At 31.5% G+C, this 16,678-nt stretch overlaps 1 protein-coding gene across 15 annotated transcripts in view; it reads left to right on the forward strand.

Moving 5' to 3' along the window:
- Window positions 1-16,678, forward strand: part of NBEA (neurobeachin) — a 662,404-nt gene that overhangs the window by 132,266 nt on the left and 513,460 nt on the right. For 14 of the 15 annotated variants that reach the window (XM_072719992.1, XM_072719993.1, XM_072720000.1 and 11 more), the window contains exons 11-13: window positions 2,767-2,875; window positions 12,920-13,072; window positions 14,222-14,390. In XM_072719992.1, coding sequence (XP_072576093.1) covers window positions 2,767-2,875; window positions 12,920-13,072; window positions 14,222-14,390 — 431 coding nt within the window. Of the gene's footprint in view, window positions 1-440; window positions 547-2,766; window positions 2,876-12,919; window positions 13,073-14,221; window positions 14,391-16,678 lie in introns of all 15 variants that reach the window. The other variant, XM_072720007.1, reaches the window with a different exon arrangement.

Genomic DNA, 16,678 nt, shown 5'->3' on the forward strand with positions numbered 1-16,678 from the left:
TTTAATAGAAGTTATTAAGAACTGGAAGATGGTAATTATTTTTAAGATTAACCTTATAGATTGTTAGTGTCATTTTCCTTAAAAGGAGACAGGATTATTAAACACTCCTAACTATTCCTGAAGTAGAATTGCTACATATAGAACATGATATGTTATAGTACTGTCTATTGAAAAGTTTAGCAATTTTACTTTATGAGTGAAGTCAGTATACTTTTTGTCTATCAAGTAAAATATTCCTATGAAAATCTGTTTCTAGCTATACTTTTCAAGAGAATCTTCTATGTTGTATATACTAGTTTTGGCCAACACAGATACTTGGTTTTTGGTTATCCTATGTACTTAGATCCTCTACAGATGAATGTTGTGTCTAGACAGGAAGTGGTAATGTAGGAGATATAGGAATGGGCTGAAGTATCCTTTATATTTGCCTTTGTATCTAGGGGAGTTGGAAATAGGCAAGAATGGAGAGAAATTTTGTATGGCAGTACACAGAATTTTGCAAGTTTATTGTGAGCCCTGCAGCAATCCGATGCATTTTAGTTACTGGTAAGTTTGTTAAATTATGTTTGAAAATGTACCCCTTCGAAGATGGCCATCTATTTACTATTACTCCACCATGTCAAATATACCTATTTTAAAGATTTTTTTGAAAAGATATGGTATTGCTATTGCATTCAGTTTTAGGAATAATATTAAATACTTTTGTTAGTGAATGCATTTGACTTTTCAATTGTTGTCATAGTTAAAACTGAAGTGAAATTAACTTTATGTGGGTAGCATAGTCATGTGTTAAGATTTTGGAATAAAATTCATATTTTTGATTTTGTAATGGAACTCCAATGTGATTAGAAGTCTGGGTAATTACTTAGATGTTTGAGAAAGAGTAGCCCTTCTGACATAAAAGAGTAAGCATATCCATGGCATCCTTGTAATTTTATATAGTTCTACATAGGAGGGTGATTTATTTTAAGTTTTTTTTTTTTTTTTTTTTTTTTGCATTTTTTTCATGGACCATGGGGACCATAGGCATTTCCAGTCTTTTCTTTTTAGCAGTGTTGATGTTTAGGAATTTAGTCATCTTTCCCTGTAGTCACTAATTCAGCTGTAGGTAAGAATTCCATGAAAAGATTAGGACATTGTGTAATCTCTATGCAGTAGATTCTTTATTCTTCTCAAACATTTAGGCAGAAGTATTTTGTGTAGTAGTACCTATGCAATTATTTGTAAAGTGGCTTTTACTGTTGACACAATTCATTAAAAATGGACTAGATTGTCTAATAGCTGTTCTTCTATACAGAAATATTTTAAAAAATCCCAAAGGATTCTTTGGTAGTTGTGTTTAATTTGTAAATATCTAACTTTAGGACAAAGTAAAAGAACATCATTGACTTGTAATACTAGTTTACTTTTTTGTGTGGTTTAAAGAAATAGGGCCAATTAATGTAACTGAATTTTAATTTCCTGTAATGAAGTACTTTATTTCCAGAAATACTATATTTTTTCTACCTGATGTCATGTAACCCATTAAACTATCAATTTTTATAATAATAATAATTTTGCTATTGATTCTTTTAATGAGAATATTTCTGATTTGAACTAGAATAGCCACATTATCAGAAAAATGTGTTGTCAATTTTATTGAAACCAGAAAATTTAGAATAACTTGAGAGAATAGAATCACTTTTGGACCTTAGTGATTTTCAAGTTTTCCTCATTAACGAATTTTCTTAATTCCTTGAAGAAACGAGTACTTATGAATTTAAAATATATTTGGAAATTTGTGGTTTTATACTTTCTTATGAATATAAATAGGCAATTTAGAGTACATTACAAGGCACAGTAAATAGATATTTTAATTGCTGATGAAGTTTGGCTTGTTTATTGTAATAAACTACAGTAAGCATATACAGTGAAGGAATATATATTTTCTTAATTAGGAATGCCATCATGTATTAATGCTGTTAGTTGAAAATTGTTCAATGTAACTTTGTGAAGTAGTATATTATCAAAACTTAATCCAGTGCAGTCATTTATTTTTCTTTTGTTTCTTCATTCAACAGACATTATCAAGTGCTTTATCTTTGTCTGGCACTTATCTTTGTGTGCTTTTATGTGTTTGTGTATACATTGTGTAATTAATTGCCACTTCCATTTCAATATTATACAGATCATTTGTTTTTCTGCTCTCATGAACTTTCCTGAGTGAATATATGGACACAAATAACATGTTGCATATTTCTCTGGATATTTTCTAAAAAATAGAAAGTCTTTTTAAAAAAATAGGTATAAATGAAAGTTTATTTCAAAAACAGGTGTGTTCTTCCAAAGCAATGTTGCATATATATTTAAATTTTCTAAGATAGTATGTTCTTCAAAAGAATGTTATGGTAAAAGTCTTTATGGAAATACTGTGGAGAATTGATGTATTTGTAGATGTGTTTCTTATGTTATATTTACTTAAAACAGGTAATGTACATATGTGTAGGTGAACTCCAGTGTTTGGCTTTGGGATATAAAAAAAAAAGCTATGCATTTATGTTTTGATTTTTGATATTTAATTCTAAAGAGATGAGACTAGTTTTCTCATGCTTGTGAGAAAATATAGTCATGTACAATATAAAATATAGTAATCATTGTCAGCAAAATAGAGATTAGTTTTGAATTTGGTTTTTATCTTTTGGCATAATAAAATTCTGAAACGGAACACTATGTTTATAATCAACATTTGATGATTACATAATGAAATTGTCTGTACTTTACATGCAGTGCTACTCTTTTGGCATTCCTGGTTGAACTACTTAAAAGTTCAGTAGCCATGCAAGAACAGATGCTGGGTGGAAAAGGCTTTTTAGTCATTGGCTACTTACTTGAAAAGGTAAGTGATATGTATTGATGGTTTTATTGTGTAGTATTCATAGCTGAACAACTCGACAACCCCTAATTATATTTTTTCTGTAGTTTTTCTTTTCATAGACTGTTCATTATAGTAGGCTAATCCACACATATTTACTTTTATATATTGCTTTTAGATTTAAGCATAAACATTGAAATAAATTGAGTGCAGGGAAATCTGTGTATTTAGGAATTTTGAGTAAGATAGAAAATCAAGAAACTTTTTTCCTCTACGTTTAAAGTTAAAAGTATTTCCCCTTAATACTTTTTTCTTATTGTTTCTTCACTATCTTTAGATTCAAGCTAAGTTTTTTAGAACCTTTGTCAATTTTATTGTAAGTGGATTTTTATTTTTGCTTAATTTTCCAATTTAAGGTAAAAATATCTTTGTTTTGTAATAAGCAAAACAATTTGTGATTTGTCTCTGCTTTTAATATATTTGAATATTTAAGGTAGCTTTTCTCAAATCACTACGTAATATAAATAATAGAAATTAGATGGGTTTAATTTTCCCATCTTGTGTTATTTGTCTCTCTTTTTTTTTTTTTGACCTTCTTTGCTTTAGTCATAGCTGTACAATTCTGGTAATCATGGATTTCTGATTATGGTCTCAAAGAATTTGGTTGTATCATGTGATTTCTTTTAAAAATTAAAAGGGGAAGTCATGAGTACAAATACTGGCTTTTTTTCTTTCCTAAGGAACTATCTGTTACCCTCATTAGCTCTCTCAAGCCTTCTTATCAGTTAATTCTAACATTCAGCTGCTCTGAAAATAGAACTCTATGAGAAATAATAGAGGTGAGTCCACGAATAAGAGGAATAAACTTATTTTTCCCTTTCAAAATAATTTTGAGGGGACTTTTAGAAACAGTTTTTTCAACTCAGATTGTTCACCTCTGAAATCCTTGTAACTTATCTTTGCTTTGAAACAAGGATTCTTCTTTTTTGAAGGATTGGTGATTGAGGACTAATAGGTTATTACATAGAATGATCATTGGCAGCATTTCTGTATTGAAATAATTTTTTCAGTAACAAGATTATCATTCGTGTGTTTGGTTTCATGGAAAACTTTTTTTTATGTCTAGAGTACTTCAGAATTGTTTAGAAGATTTATGTGAAATTACATTTTACATGAATTAGATATTACGACATGCTTTGTGTTATTACTATGTATGATAAGATCACTAACAAGAACTACCCCTTGAATATACTTTTCATCTATTTGCTGAGATTTGATCAGCATAATTCTAAAGTGAGCATTCTTTTACACTTAAAGCTTAGTAGTAATAATAAGAAATTCAGTGAGAGGTGTCTGGCTGGCTCAGTCAGTAGAACATGTGACTCTTGATCTCAGGGTTCCACATGTGAGCCAAAAGTTGGACAGAGATACTACTTAAAAATAAAACCTTAAAATTTTTTTTAAAGAATTAGAAATTCATTGAAAAGATTGTAAGTCAAGTAAAAAGACATAGTTTTTCCTTTCTCTCAGAATTAATATCCTTAAAATTCTATTGTCACCTTAGGCATAAAATATTATCTCATTTTGGCTTTCATTTGCATTTTTGGAAAATTTGAATAACATTGGACATACATATGTATTCATAGCACATCCACACTTTCTCTTTTGTACGGAGTAATTATCCATGTCCTTTGCCAGTTTGCCCGATTTCCTTTCAAGACCCCTACTCCTAGGCAATCTGTAATCTACTTTTGACTCTGATTTTGTGTATTCTAGATATTTCATATAAGTGAGATCATATAATATTTGTTTTTTTGTATTTTGTTTCACATACCATAATGTTTACAAGATTTCATCCATGCTATAGCATCTATCAGTACTTTATTCCTTTTCATGGCTGGATAGTATTCTCTTGTATGCATATAATACGATTTGTTTATCTATTCAAATATCAGACATTTTTGTTTTTTCCATCTTGCATGGTATGAATAATGCTGCCATGAATGTTCTTGGACAAGTTTTTGTGTGGACATATTTTTTTATTTCTATTCTGTAGATACCTATCTATGAATTCACTTGCTGGGTCCTATCATAGCTCAGTGTTTAACCACTTGAAAAACTACAGATTGCTTTCCAAATTGGCTCCTTCATTTTACATTATCATCAGCAGTATATGTGGTTTCTAGTTTTTTCACGTCCTTGGCAACATTTGTTGTCTGTTTTATTCTAGCAATCCTAATAGATGTGGCATATCATTTTTTGTTTACAATTCTGTGATGTCTAATCATGTTGAGTATCTTTTTATGTGCTTATTGGCTATTTATTTTCTTTGGAAGAATATCGATTTAGAACTTTTTCCCATTAAAAAAATTGTGACATTTTTCTTTCTATTATTGAATTGTAGCAATTTTTTATTCTGCATACTAATTTTCATTAGATATATGATTTGCAAAGATAGTCTTACATTCTGTAGATCCCATTATATTTTAATTTGCATTTCCCTGATGACAAATTGAGTTGAACATTTTCATACATTAATTGTATTTTAGTAGTTATCCTCTTTTAGTTAATACCTGTTCAAACTGTTTGCCCTTTTCCATTTGAATCGTTTTATCATTCTTTTATTGATTTGTGAAAAATCTTTCTTAATCCTGGATATAAGACCTTTGTTGGGTATGTATCATAATATTACTTCCCCTGTGACCTGCTTTTTCATTCTCTTAATGATCTTTTTTTGATGAATGGAAGTCCTTTATTTTAATATGGGTCACTATTTCATTTTCTTTTATGATTATCCCATTTTGTTGTTTTTTTAAGATTTTAAAAATTTATTTATTCATGAGAGACAGAGAGACAGAGACAGAGACAGAGACAGAGACAGACAGAGAGAGACGCAGAGACACAAGCAGAGAGAAGCAGGCTTCATTCAAGGAGCCTGATGTGGGACTCCATCATGGGACTCCAGGATCATGCCCTGGGCTGAAGGCAGGCGCTAAACCACTGAGCCGCCCAGGGATCCCCGATTATCCCATTTTGGATCTTAATGTATTCTAAAGCCATGGACTGATTTATGTTTTCTTCTCAAAATTTTGTTTTACTTTTCACATTTAGACTTATAATTCATCTGGAATTGAGTTTTGTGTATGGCATGAAGTATAAGGGTCAAAGTTCTCCCCCCCCCCAAATATGTAGATAGCTGGCCTAGTACTGTTTATTGAAGTTGACTTTTCACTGCATTGCAATTTAATTTTTGCCATAAATGCAATAACCATATATGAAGGGATCATTTCCAGAATTTGTCTATTGTAGGTTTTTCTCTTTGAAGCAATACATCACTATCTTAATTTGTATGCATTTTTAGTATATTTTGATATGTCATCTAGGTTTATTGTTCTTCAAGATTGCTTTGGCTATTCTTGAGTTTTTGCATTAGTATATCTATCAGCTTGTCAATTTCCACCAGAAAATGCAAGGATTTTCATTGTGTTACATTGATATCTTTATATTGAACCCTCCAATAAATGCATTTGGTGTATCCCTCTATTTACTTAAGTCTCTTTGGTAATTTTCTATGTAGAAAACTTTCTTTTGCTAGATTTATTTCTAGATACTTGAGGTTTTTCAAATGTTAGTTTTTTACATCGAAATATAATTGGCATTTATATTGACCTTTTATGTACCAGCATTGCTATTCTTCTGTTATTTCTAGTAGTTTGTTAATTTTTCAGATACATTTCTTTGTAGAAAATCTCATCATCTAAGAAATGCAATTTTATTTTTTCCTTTCCAGTATTTATTTTTTATGTCTTTTCCCCTTGATATTGCACTAAGACTTCCAGAATGGTGCTGAACAAAAGTTGTAATAGTGAGCATCCCTATCTTATTCCAGATCTCATGTGCAAAGCTTTCAATAATTAGCCACTGTGTATGGTATATGCTGTAGATTACTTTCAGTAGATTTTTTAAATGATTTTATTTATTCATGAGAGACACAGAAAAAGAGGCAGAGACACAGCCACAAGGAGAAGCAGGTTCCATGCAAAGAGCCCGATGAGGACTTGAACCCCGGAATCTGGGATCATGCCCTGAGCCAAAGGCAGACAGATAGATGCCCAACCACTGAACCACCCAGGCATCCCACTTTCATTAGATTTTTAAATCATATTAAAAAAAACTGTCTACTATAAGTTTGCTTAGAGTTTTCTTTATCATAAACGGGCGCTGAATTTGATCAAATGCTTTTTTGCATTATTTGTGATAATTACGAGTTTCTTCAGTTTTTTTCTTAGTGAACTGCATTAATTGATTTTCATGTTAAACCATCCTCATATTCCTGGAATCCTATTTAGTTTTAGATCTGTTCCTATTACAGTCAGTCTTTTTTCTTAAAATGGCTCATGCCAATGTCACCAGTAGTCTTCATATTCTTACATCTTAAGGTTCTCAGTTTTCATCTTATTTGACCTATTAACATTTCAGTTCTCAAAGTTCTTCCTTGTTGAAATGCTTTCTTCAGTTGTATTTTTGTGACAGCATTCTTTTTTTTTAAATTTTTAATTTATTTATGGTAGTCACACACGCACACACAGAGAGAGAGAGGCAGAGACATAGGCAGAGGGAGAAACAAGCTCCATGCACCGGGAGCCTGACGTGGGATTCAATCCCGGGTCTCCAGGATCGTGCCCTGGGCCAAAGGCAGGCGCTAAACCGCTGCACCACCCAGGGATCCCCATGTGACAGCATTCTTTCTTTGTTTTTTTCTTACCTCCTTGGTCTCCTGCTTTATTCTCTCCTACCAGTGTCTCCTCCTCTTTCTAAATTTTAACGACTAATTTTCCTCTTAAATCTTTCATTCCTCAATTTTCTCTATCTTAGAGATAACTATTGGTTATCCACAATCTGTTTCCCACTTGGAGTCACACTGGTCTTCCTAAAATGTATCAGACCTTACTGCTACATCATTTGCAGAGTAAATTCACAATTATCTTACCTCTGATTTCATCTCTTTATCATCCTCCTTCTTACTTTCTCTCTTGGAGCTACACTGCCCATGTAAAGGCCTCTTTGCCTTTTTCCTAAAACTAAAGTGGCAAGGATGAATCCATCTGAGGACTTTTGCATTTTATCACTCTTTTTGAAGGTATCCATATGGATTGAAATTCTACACTTCACTTGGGATTTCACTTTGTGATACCTTATCAGAGAAGTCTTTGCGTATCACTCTAAATAGAAAAGTACCCCTTCAATAACCATCACTATCTACAATCTACCAATTTTTTACAGCATGATTTTGACTTCTTTTTTTACTTTATTTTCTGCCTCTTTTCACTAGAATATAAGCTTCAGCTTCATGAAAGCAGGGACAGTATATTATTTGTTCTCACTTTATTGCTGTATCTTCAGCACCTAAAAAAGAATGCCCACCTCAGTAAATATTTGTTGGATTTAATTGAATTAGTGAAAGCATTTGCATGCTTGTTTTTCACCTTCTCAGATGAATTTTATACTGTTTTTTTTTTTGAATATCAGTTGCTGGGTAAACAGGATAGATAATAAAGGTTCCATTTTTATTTTATCATCAACTAATAACAAGTTAATGGTTAAGTGTTACTTAACTTTATCTCCTTGTTTTAGAAGGTATAACTTAGTTCAAGGAAGGTAGTCTAATAAGAGGCTTTCTTATATATTTTTTAAAGATTTATTTATTATTTGAGGGAGAGAGAAAGCATGAGCAGGGGATGGGAGAGGGGCAGAGAGAGAGGGAGAAGCAGATTCTCCCCTAAGCAGTAAGCCCAACATGGGGCTCGATCCCAGGATCCTGAGATCATGACCTGAGCCAAAGGCAATCACCCAACCAACTGAACCACCGAGGCACCCCTAGTAAGAGGTTTCTTTATTCGTCTCATTTAAACTATTTTATGAACAACTTTTGAGATCCTTTTTTGTTTGTTTGTTTTATTTTGCCAAAATATGAGTTTGAAGGACTTGGAGGTTTTCTCGGGTATTCAATATTTTTGGGTGTTGTTATTTTTAAAAATTGAGTCAAAGTGGTTCAAACATTTAGGAAATATGCTTACTAATGTAACTGGAAGTCTAGTGACAGGTGGCTTATCAGTCATATTCTTGGCGGGAAACAGACATCATGTCCAACCCTGGTTATTGAAAAGAGTTTAATGCAAAGTTCTTTAGAGAGTTGTGAGCATTTTTTAAGGGAAATCAGCAAAGTTTGCAGAGGTGAGAGAAGTGAATGTTTATCATAACTCAAAAAGAAAGTTATTGTAGTTCTAGGAGAAGTTGTACCTGATAGAGTGTTATCTTTAGTAAAAAAAAAATAGTCTGTTGGCCTGAAGGGGTGAAGCCAGGGCCTCCCCAACTTCGTTTTCTTCCTGTCCTTTAATTTCCTACTGGTGTCTCCACTAGTCAAACCCAGTGGGAAGCTAGTAGCCAAAGGAGCCTCCCAAGCTCAGAAATAGGATGGGGAAGATTGGGGACTAGATTAGTGTGGCTGATAAAACATGTCCATAAAGTTGGGCTTTAGGGTTTGGTTGTCTGAGTCTCAATTATGTCATCAAGGACCCATAATTATGTCATAATTATGCCTCCTCTGACACATATTTCATGATTTTATTTGCTGCTATAGCTACTGTCTTTTCAGAAGAAGATTGCCAGGTCACCTTAGTGCATTAGACTTTCACATCCAGGTGGGGGCGTAGGCAGAAAAACTTCTTTCTCCCACTTTTGAAAACATCCTTCCCTCCAATTCGATTGCTCGGGTTAAGTCTTGACCTACTTTGAATTATTTGTTGCCATGAATATTTTGATGAATCACTGTGTACCTGTCTCCCCCAAGCAACAGCAACAGTAGCAACACATAAGTGATTCATATTGGATTAGGCCATTTGTTGCTCAGTTTTGGTATCTTGGAAGGAGTGAAATGGATGTTGATGATCAACTATTTTACAATGTATCTCTACTAATTAAATTAATTTCCCATAATTTACTTAATAATATATTATGTTATCTATAGATATAGATATAAGTAGAATGGTTTCTGCAATAAAAAAGAACATTACTGGTGGTCTATTCCATTGTGGCCTGTTCTTAATGTGGGAAAGACCTCTGTTTTTACTGAATAGCAACTTCTCCTTATAAGATCAATTGCTCGAGTTTGATTTATTTACTTCTGGAGTGGACATTAAAATATAATTGTTTTTTCCTAGCTTCTGAAATTCTGTTTCCAAATATGTTCCATCACAATTCATATAGCACTCATCGTACAGATTATATCTTATATAGTCATTACATAAAAGTAATGTCATAAAGTTTAAATTTCAGAGCATGCATTTTATAGATTTCTAACAGTCAATAACAGAGAACACTTTTTAAAATAGCTTTACTGGAGAAATTAAAGCAAATATCAAAATAAGGATTTTAAAGCAGTCATTCAAACTAAACACCCTAAAACAGAGTTGGCTATCTTTTCTCTTAATCTGTGATTTATCTTATTTGTTCTATTCTTACTCTGTTCTTGAATTTGCCATAAATTCAGTTGAACATCTGCTAAGGAATTATGGCAGGACCAGAGAGAAAAAAAGATGAATAAGATAGTATCTTCTTCATATTGAAAGAAAGATATGTGAATAATTAACAGTAATGCAAAGCGGAAGGAAGAAGTAATACAGTAAAGGTAACATGCTGTTAAAGGGAGCTTTCATTTTCTGCCTGGCAGGATTTCTGAATAGGCCAATAAAAAAACCCCACACATTTAGAAAGATATTTCCTAAAGATCAATTTAGAATAAAAACTATTAACCGAGGGATCCCTGGGTGGCGCCAGTGTTTGGCGCCTGCCTTTGGCCCAGGGCGCGATCCTGGAGACCCGGGATCGAATCCCACGTCGGGCTCCCGGTTCATGGAGCCTGCTTCTCCCTCTGCCTGTGTCTCTGCCCCTCTCTCTCTCTCTCTCTCTCTCTCTCTCTGTGTGTGTGACTATCATAAATAAATAAAAATTAAAAAAAGTCTATCTTAAAAAAAAAACTGAGTGCTATGAAAAAAAAACTGACATTTTTTTTTTTTTTTAGTAATGTGGATGGAAGGCTTCATGTGATACTTTGCAGCATGTCTTTTTTATAACAGAGCAAAGTTAAAAAACTTGTTTCCAAATTATGAATTTTTTCGTCAAATGAATATGTTCATAATGGCCAATCTGCTTTAGTGTTCTTTATAAACACATGACAATTTTATAGGATAAAATCTGATCTCTGAAAATGTTTATCTAGGAAGAGGATGTGACTGCTCTATTTCATAGTTTTAAGCATAAAAGTGGAATTTACCAGATGATGTTCTCGGAATCATTATTACTGGATAAAAATATATGATAAGCTGTGTGAAATTATAGCTACTGAAGGAGGGGCTAAAGCTTTATATAACCATTGATCTCTTGTTTTAAATTTATTCACCTATCTATGAATAAAATGTTTTAGAATTTAAAAGTATTCTTTCTATAAAAGTTTCTTTAAAGTGAGTGCTCAAGCTTTGGTTTTTCTCTTTCCTTAAAGATAAATTTGCTTTGTCTCTCATTTCCCCCACCTTAATAATTATACTACTTGTTAGGATCATTTTTTTCCAGTTTTTAATGAAATTTTGAGATAAAGTTATATTCCTAGGCTTGGTTTGAATTTTGTAGGACTCTTGCTTATCTACTAGCCACTGGTGTTTCGTCAAACATAACAAGCGTATTAATTAAAAAAATCATTGCTAGCCTTATTATATACTTCAAAGTAATTAATAGCCACCTATTCAGTAAAACTGTTTCTTAATCACCCTTTTACAAATTTGTTATCCACTCTGTTTTTTTATGCACTAATATTTAATTTGTTATATATTTTACTTTTTTATGTTATTGTATATCCCTGTCTACTCCTCCTTTAGAATTTAAGTTCTGTGAGGCAAGGCTTTTTCAGTTTTGTTAACTGTTCTTTCTACAGTGCCAAGGAGAGTCAAATTTGATAATGTATATATATTTAACCTTGTATATCCAAAATCTTATCACTTCAACATAAACTCAATTTAAAAATTATAAAAGATGTTTTGCATTATTTTTTATTTCATATCTTCAAAATCCAGTGTATACATACTTATAATGCTTACCACCTAGGACTAGCCACATTTCAGGTTCTCAGAAGCAACACATGACTAGTGGCTACTAACTATATCGAACAATGCAGCTTTAAATTTTCGGTTGAATTTTGGAAGGTCTGTCATTTATCTAAATACACTGGTAGTAGGCTATGTATTGGTGATGGCAGTTGAACATCTTGATGGGAGTGAGTGTTTAGCATTGAGATATTGTTATATAAAGCTGTGGAAATGTAAAATATCATCTAGAGTGAGTGATTTTATGGAAAAAAGAAGCCATATAAATAAATTTTAGCAGTTTCCATCTTTTAAGCAAAGGGCACTGGGAATAATCTGAAGGTCATGAAGCCGAAGGAGGGTGAGATTTGTTTCTCATATTACCATGGTAGGTTGAAGGTCTTTGCTGAATAAGATGCATTGTATTTGCCCATGTGCAACTCATTTGTGGTTCAGTGGAATGGTGGAATAAATTTATTTGCTCATCGGTTTGGATCTCATGAAAACACTTCTCTTTCCTGGTATCGTGTGTCTGTGCGTGTGCCTGCATGTGTTTGTGAAATTGTGGTAATTTTATTCCATTTTAATTTCCTTTGAGATCTCTTCTGTAGTTAATTTATACAAAAATGGGTTGAAACCATTTTTATTTGTAAGTTATATTTCTTCAGTTTGCATTGATAGTGGCATTATTTAACCTCTTCTGGAAAGGGCTTCAGATAACAAACTGTCACTCAGAAAATTATCTTAAAATAGTATGTTCCTGAATATAATTAAATTTTGAATAGCAAAGGAAATATATGATTTTATATTTTATTTAAATTTTTAGGGATGGCATATGAAAAATTCAGTCAGCGATCTTAAAATTTGATATTCTGGATATTTTTAGCTTGAAAATCTTTTCTTTTCTTTTCTTTCTTTTTTTTTTTTTTTTTAGTCATCAAGAGTTCATATAACTAGAGCTGTCCTGGAGCAATTTTTATCTTTTGCAAAATACCTTGATGGTTTATCTCATGGAGCACCTTTGTTAAAGCAGCTTTGTGATCACATTTTATTTAACCCAGCCATTTGGATACATACACCTGCAAAGGTATAAATTTCATTCTAACTCATTTTAGTGTAATGTTAATAAATTATAGCTATGGATCTAAACTATGCAGTAGAAAGCATTTGGATTTTTTTTAGCTTATTTTATAGTCAACCTGAAGCAGTTGTATTACATAGAATCAGCAATCAAAATATTAAATATGTAAGTATTAAAATAAATGAAACTGTAATTTAAACTTGAAATAATAACTACATTATGAAGTTAGTAGTTATGATTCATATCTGATTCAAGAAAGAATCTGGTACACTGATCATTAAGACTAAGAAAAGAGAAATAATAAATAACTAATTACATAATGATAATTCAGTCATTGTGACTGGAATATGACTTGTATTGTCAATCTGCAGTTTATATCATGATTGTAAATACTATTTGTTTAAAAATAAATATATACATTGTTTTTTAGATGTCAACATAAAATTTTTATTATTTTGCATACCTAAATTTAGTCCTGTTACATTTTAGTGGAAATCAGTAATAAGGGACAGTCTTCATGAATATGAGCTACTTTTACAGTTTTCAAATTTTCCATATAACTTTGGTTCATTAATATAAGATCTGATATTTATTATTGTTTAGTATGTTGTGCTAAACTCAAACTTTAAGTTTATTCACTTTTTAAACAAGATGTTTCACTTGTTTGACTTGTTCCTCTCTATATACATGGTTACATTCTGATACTTTGACAGTGAGTTAAGAAAATTTGGAATTATATAAACTTTTAGGTTATATGACTATGTATATCTTTTCCAAATATGATGTAGCTGACTCAAGCTAGTACTGTTCCTTTGAGCTGCTGAAATGTACTTTGATTAAGGGCTTTAGCTAACTTTTTAAATAATTTAGTCTTTGTTTCAGGTACTGTTGATAGATTAATTCACTTAAATGATTTCACTGTTAATAGCTACATATTGCCTTTATTAAAATAAGTTTTATTAGAATATGTTGGCTACAGATTATTTTCTTTTAAAAATATAAATAATATTTAATAAATAGTTATTTTTAACCTCATAATAAATGGTTCTTTCTTGGCCTTTACTAATTTGCATTTAAATTAGAATGTATATTTATAATATAAACACTTGAGGCATTTTAAATTTATTTTAATGCTCTGTTAATATTCTGTATTAGGTTCAGCTTTCCCTATACACTTACTTGTCTGCTGAATTTATTGGAACTGCTACCATTTATACCACCATACGCAGAGTGGGAACAGTATTACAGCTAATGCACACACTAAAATATTACTACTGGGTCATTAATCCTGCTGACAGTAGTGGCATTACTCCTAAAGGATTAGGTAAGTACAACACTACCACTGCATTCATTGTACTATTACTGTTCTATATCCTGAGAACTATTATAGGCAACTTGTTATAGGCAACTTTGTTATAGGCAAAGGTGCATGCTTATAGAAATATCACCAAACTGTTGTCTTTTCTTATATAGTAGCCTTGAATATTGAGAATTTTTTGTGATAGAGAAATTTATACTTTTACAATATAAAGTATCGTTGGAATAAATCCAGGTAAAAATAATATTCTGCCTTTTAGTCTGTATGCTTGTTGTGACTCAGGAAAATATATTCATAATATTAAAATCCGATGAAATTGACCAGTGTATTCTATTATAGTTGTTTCAACACTTTGAGATAGTTCCCTTTCTTTATATTATTTCCCCAGACTTCACCCTTTAAGTATAGAAGAAACTAATGTAATTCTTCATTGTGTTGTTTAAAAAAATATTGCCAGAATTCCTGGGTGACTCAGTGGATTGAGTGTCAGACTCTGGTTTCAGCTCAGGTTGTGGTCTTGGGGTCCTGAGATTGGACCCCATCTCTGGCTCCCTGCTCAATGCAGAATCTGCTTGGGATTCTCTCCTCCCTGTTGTCCCTCTCCCAACTTGTGGTGTATGTGCACTCTCTCTCTAAAATAAGATAAATAAAATCTTAAGATACATATATATATATATGTATATATACATACATATATTAGGAATGTTGTCTATATATATATAATATAATTATATAAATAAAAATGCATACTTACTCATCATAGAAAATAAAATGATATTAACCCAACCCAGGAATATAAGTTTGGTGTGTGTTCTTCCACTGTTTTTCATTGCGTTAAATGTGTGGAATATTTAAACTCTTTACAGAGTTAAGATTTCCATGATTCCTTTTCCTGTTTTATTGTTGATTCTACATAATAATCTAAAGGAATGTACCATTTACATGTTTCTAAAATTTTGATTCTAAAAATAATGCAGTGATCTATTCCTTTGTATATAATTATTTACTTCCATTATTGATTTAAAATTACTGAGAGTAATTACTGTGTAGTATGTTAGAATGCTTTTCTCAGCATACTAAAAGTAGCATTGAAAATTATTGTTTTATAAAAATCTTGTTAATAAGGGAAAACAACATTTTGCTATTTTGTATTCATTAGCTTATGTCATTTATTGATAGGACTTTAGAAATTGTGTTATTTGCAATATGGTATATTAATCTTTTATGGCTTTTTCTGTTGTTTTTAATCTTGATAATGGCTAAATTACTGAATGTTCACCCTGAGTTTGAATGTACACTAGCATCCTGTTAATTTTATTTAATCATTTATATGTAATGTAATTATATATGCATGGGCATGTTTACACATATACATCTGGCTGTATCTATATATAACTGTGTTGTCAGTATCACTGTTATTTTGTAGGCTAGGAAACAAAGTTGGTACAAAGTAACAGAACTAAAATTCGAATCAAGTCAGTGTGACTCAGAGCCCTTCCCAAACACAACACTCTGATAGTTTTCTCTATGCCAGACACATCATATATTCATATATATTCATTTCTGCTTCATGAAACTAATTTCTAATTTACAGAAAGTTGCAAGAGTTACACAAAGAATTATCATAAACCTCAGCATGTTTTCCAATGTTTTATATTTTACCAAAGACTTTTTCATTCTCCATTTTTGAGTAAATATAATCATACATACACATACATGCACAAATTTTTTTGAATCAATAGAGAATAAATTGTAGATATAATACCTTATTACCTTAAATATTTTACTATTTATTTCCTAAATGGCATAATCTTAAATAACCAAGGGCAACCATTGAAATCAGGTAATTATATTAATACAGTGTTATCTACTCCAAATATTGGATATAAATTTCACCAACTTTTACAATAATATTCTTTCCAGAAAACAAGGTCTTTCTTTTTCTATGAATCCCGGTAGAGGATCATATATTGTATTTAGTTGTCTTATCACTTTAATACTCTTCAATATAGTATAGTTTAAGTATTTCTTTGTCTTCCATTACCTTGATATTTTTGGAGAATACAGATTACTTTTTAGAGCGTCCTTTAATTTGGAATTTCTTCATATTTGCTCATGATGAGCCAAGTTTTTCATTTTTGGCTGGAATCACACAGAAATCATACCGGTTCTGACACATTGTGTTATTCAAGAGGCACATGACATTGAGTTGTCTTACTCCTGGAGATGTTGACTTTGATCATTTGATTAATATGGTGTCTGGTTGTGTAAAATTACTTCTTTCTCTTGGAATA

Source organism: Vulpes vulpes, chromosome 9, assembly GCF_048418805.1.
Source record: "Vulpes vulpes isolate BD-2025 chromosome 9, VulVul3, whole genome shotgun sequence".
NCBI lineage: Eukaryota > Metazoa > Chordata > Mammalia > Carnivora > Canidae > Vulpes > Vulpes vulpes.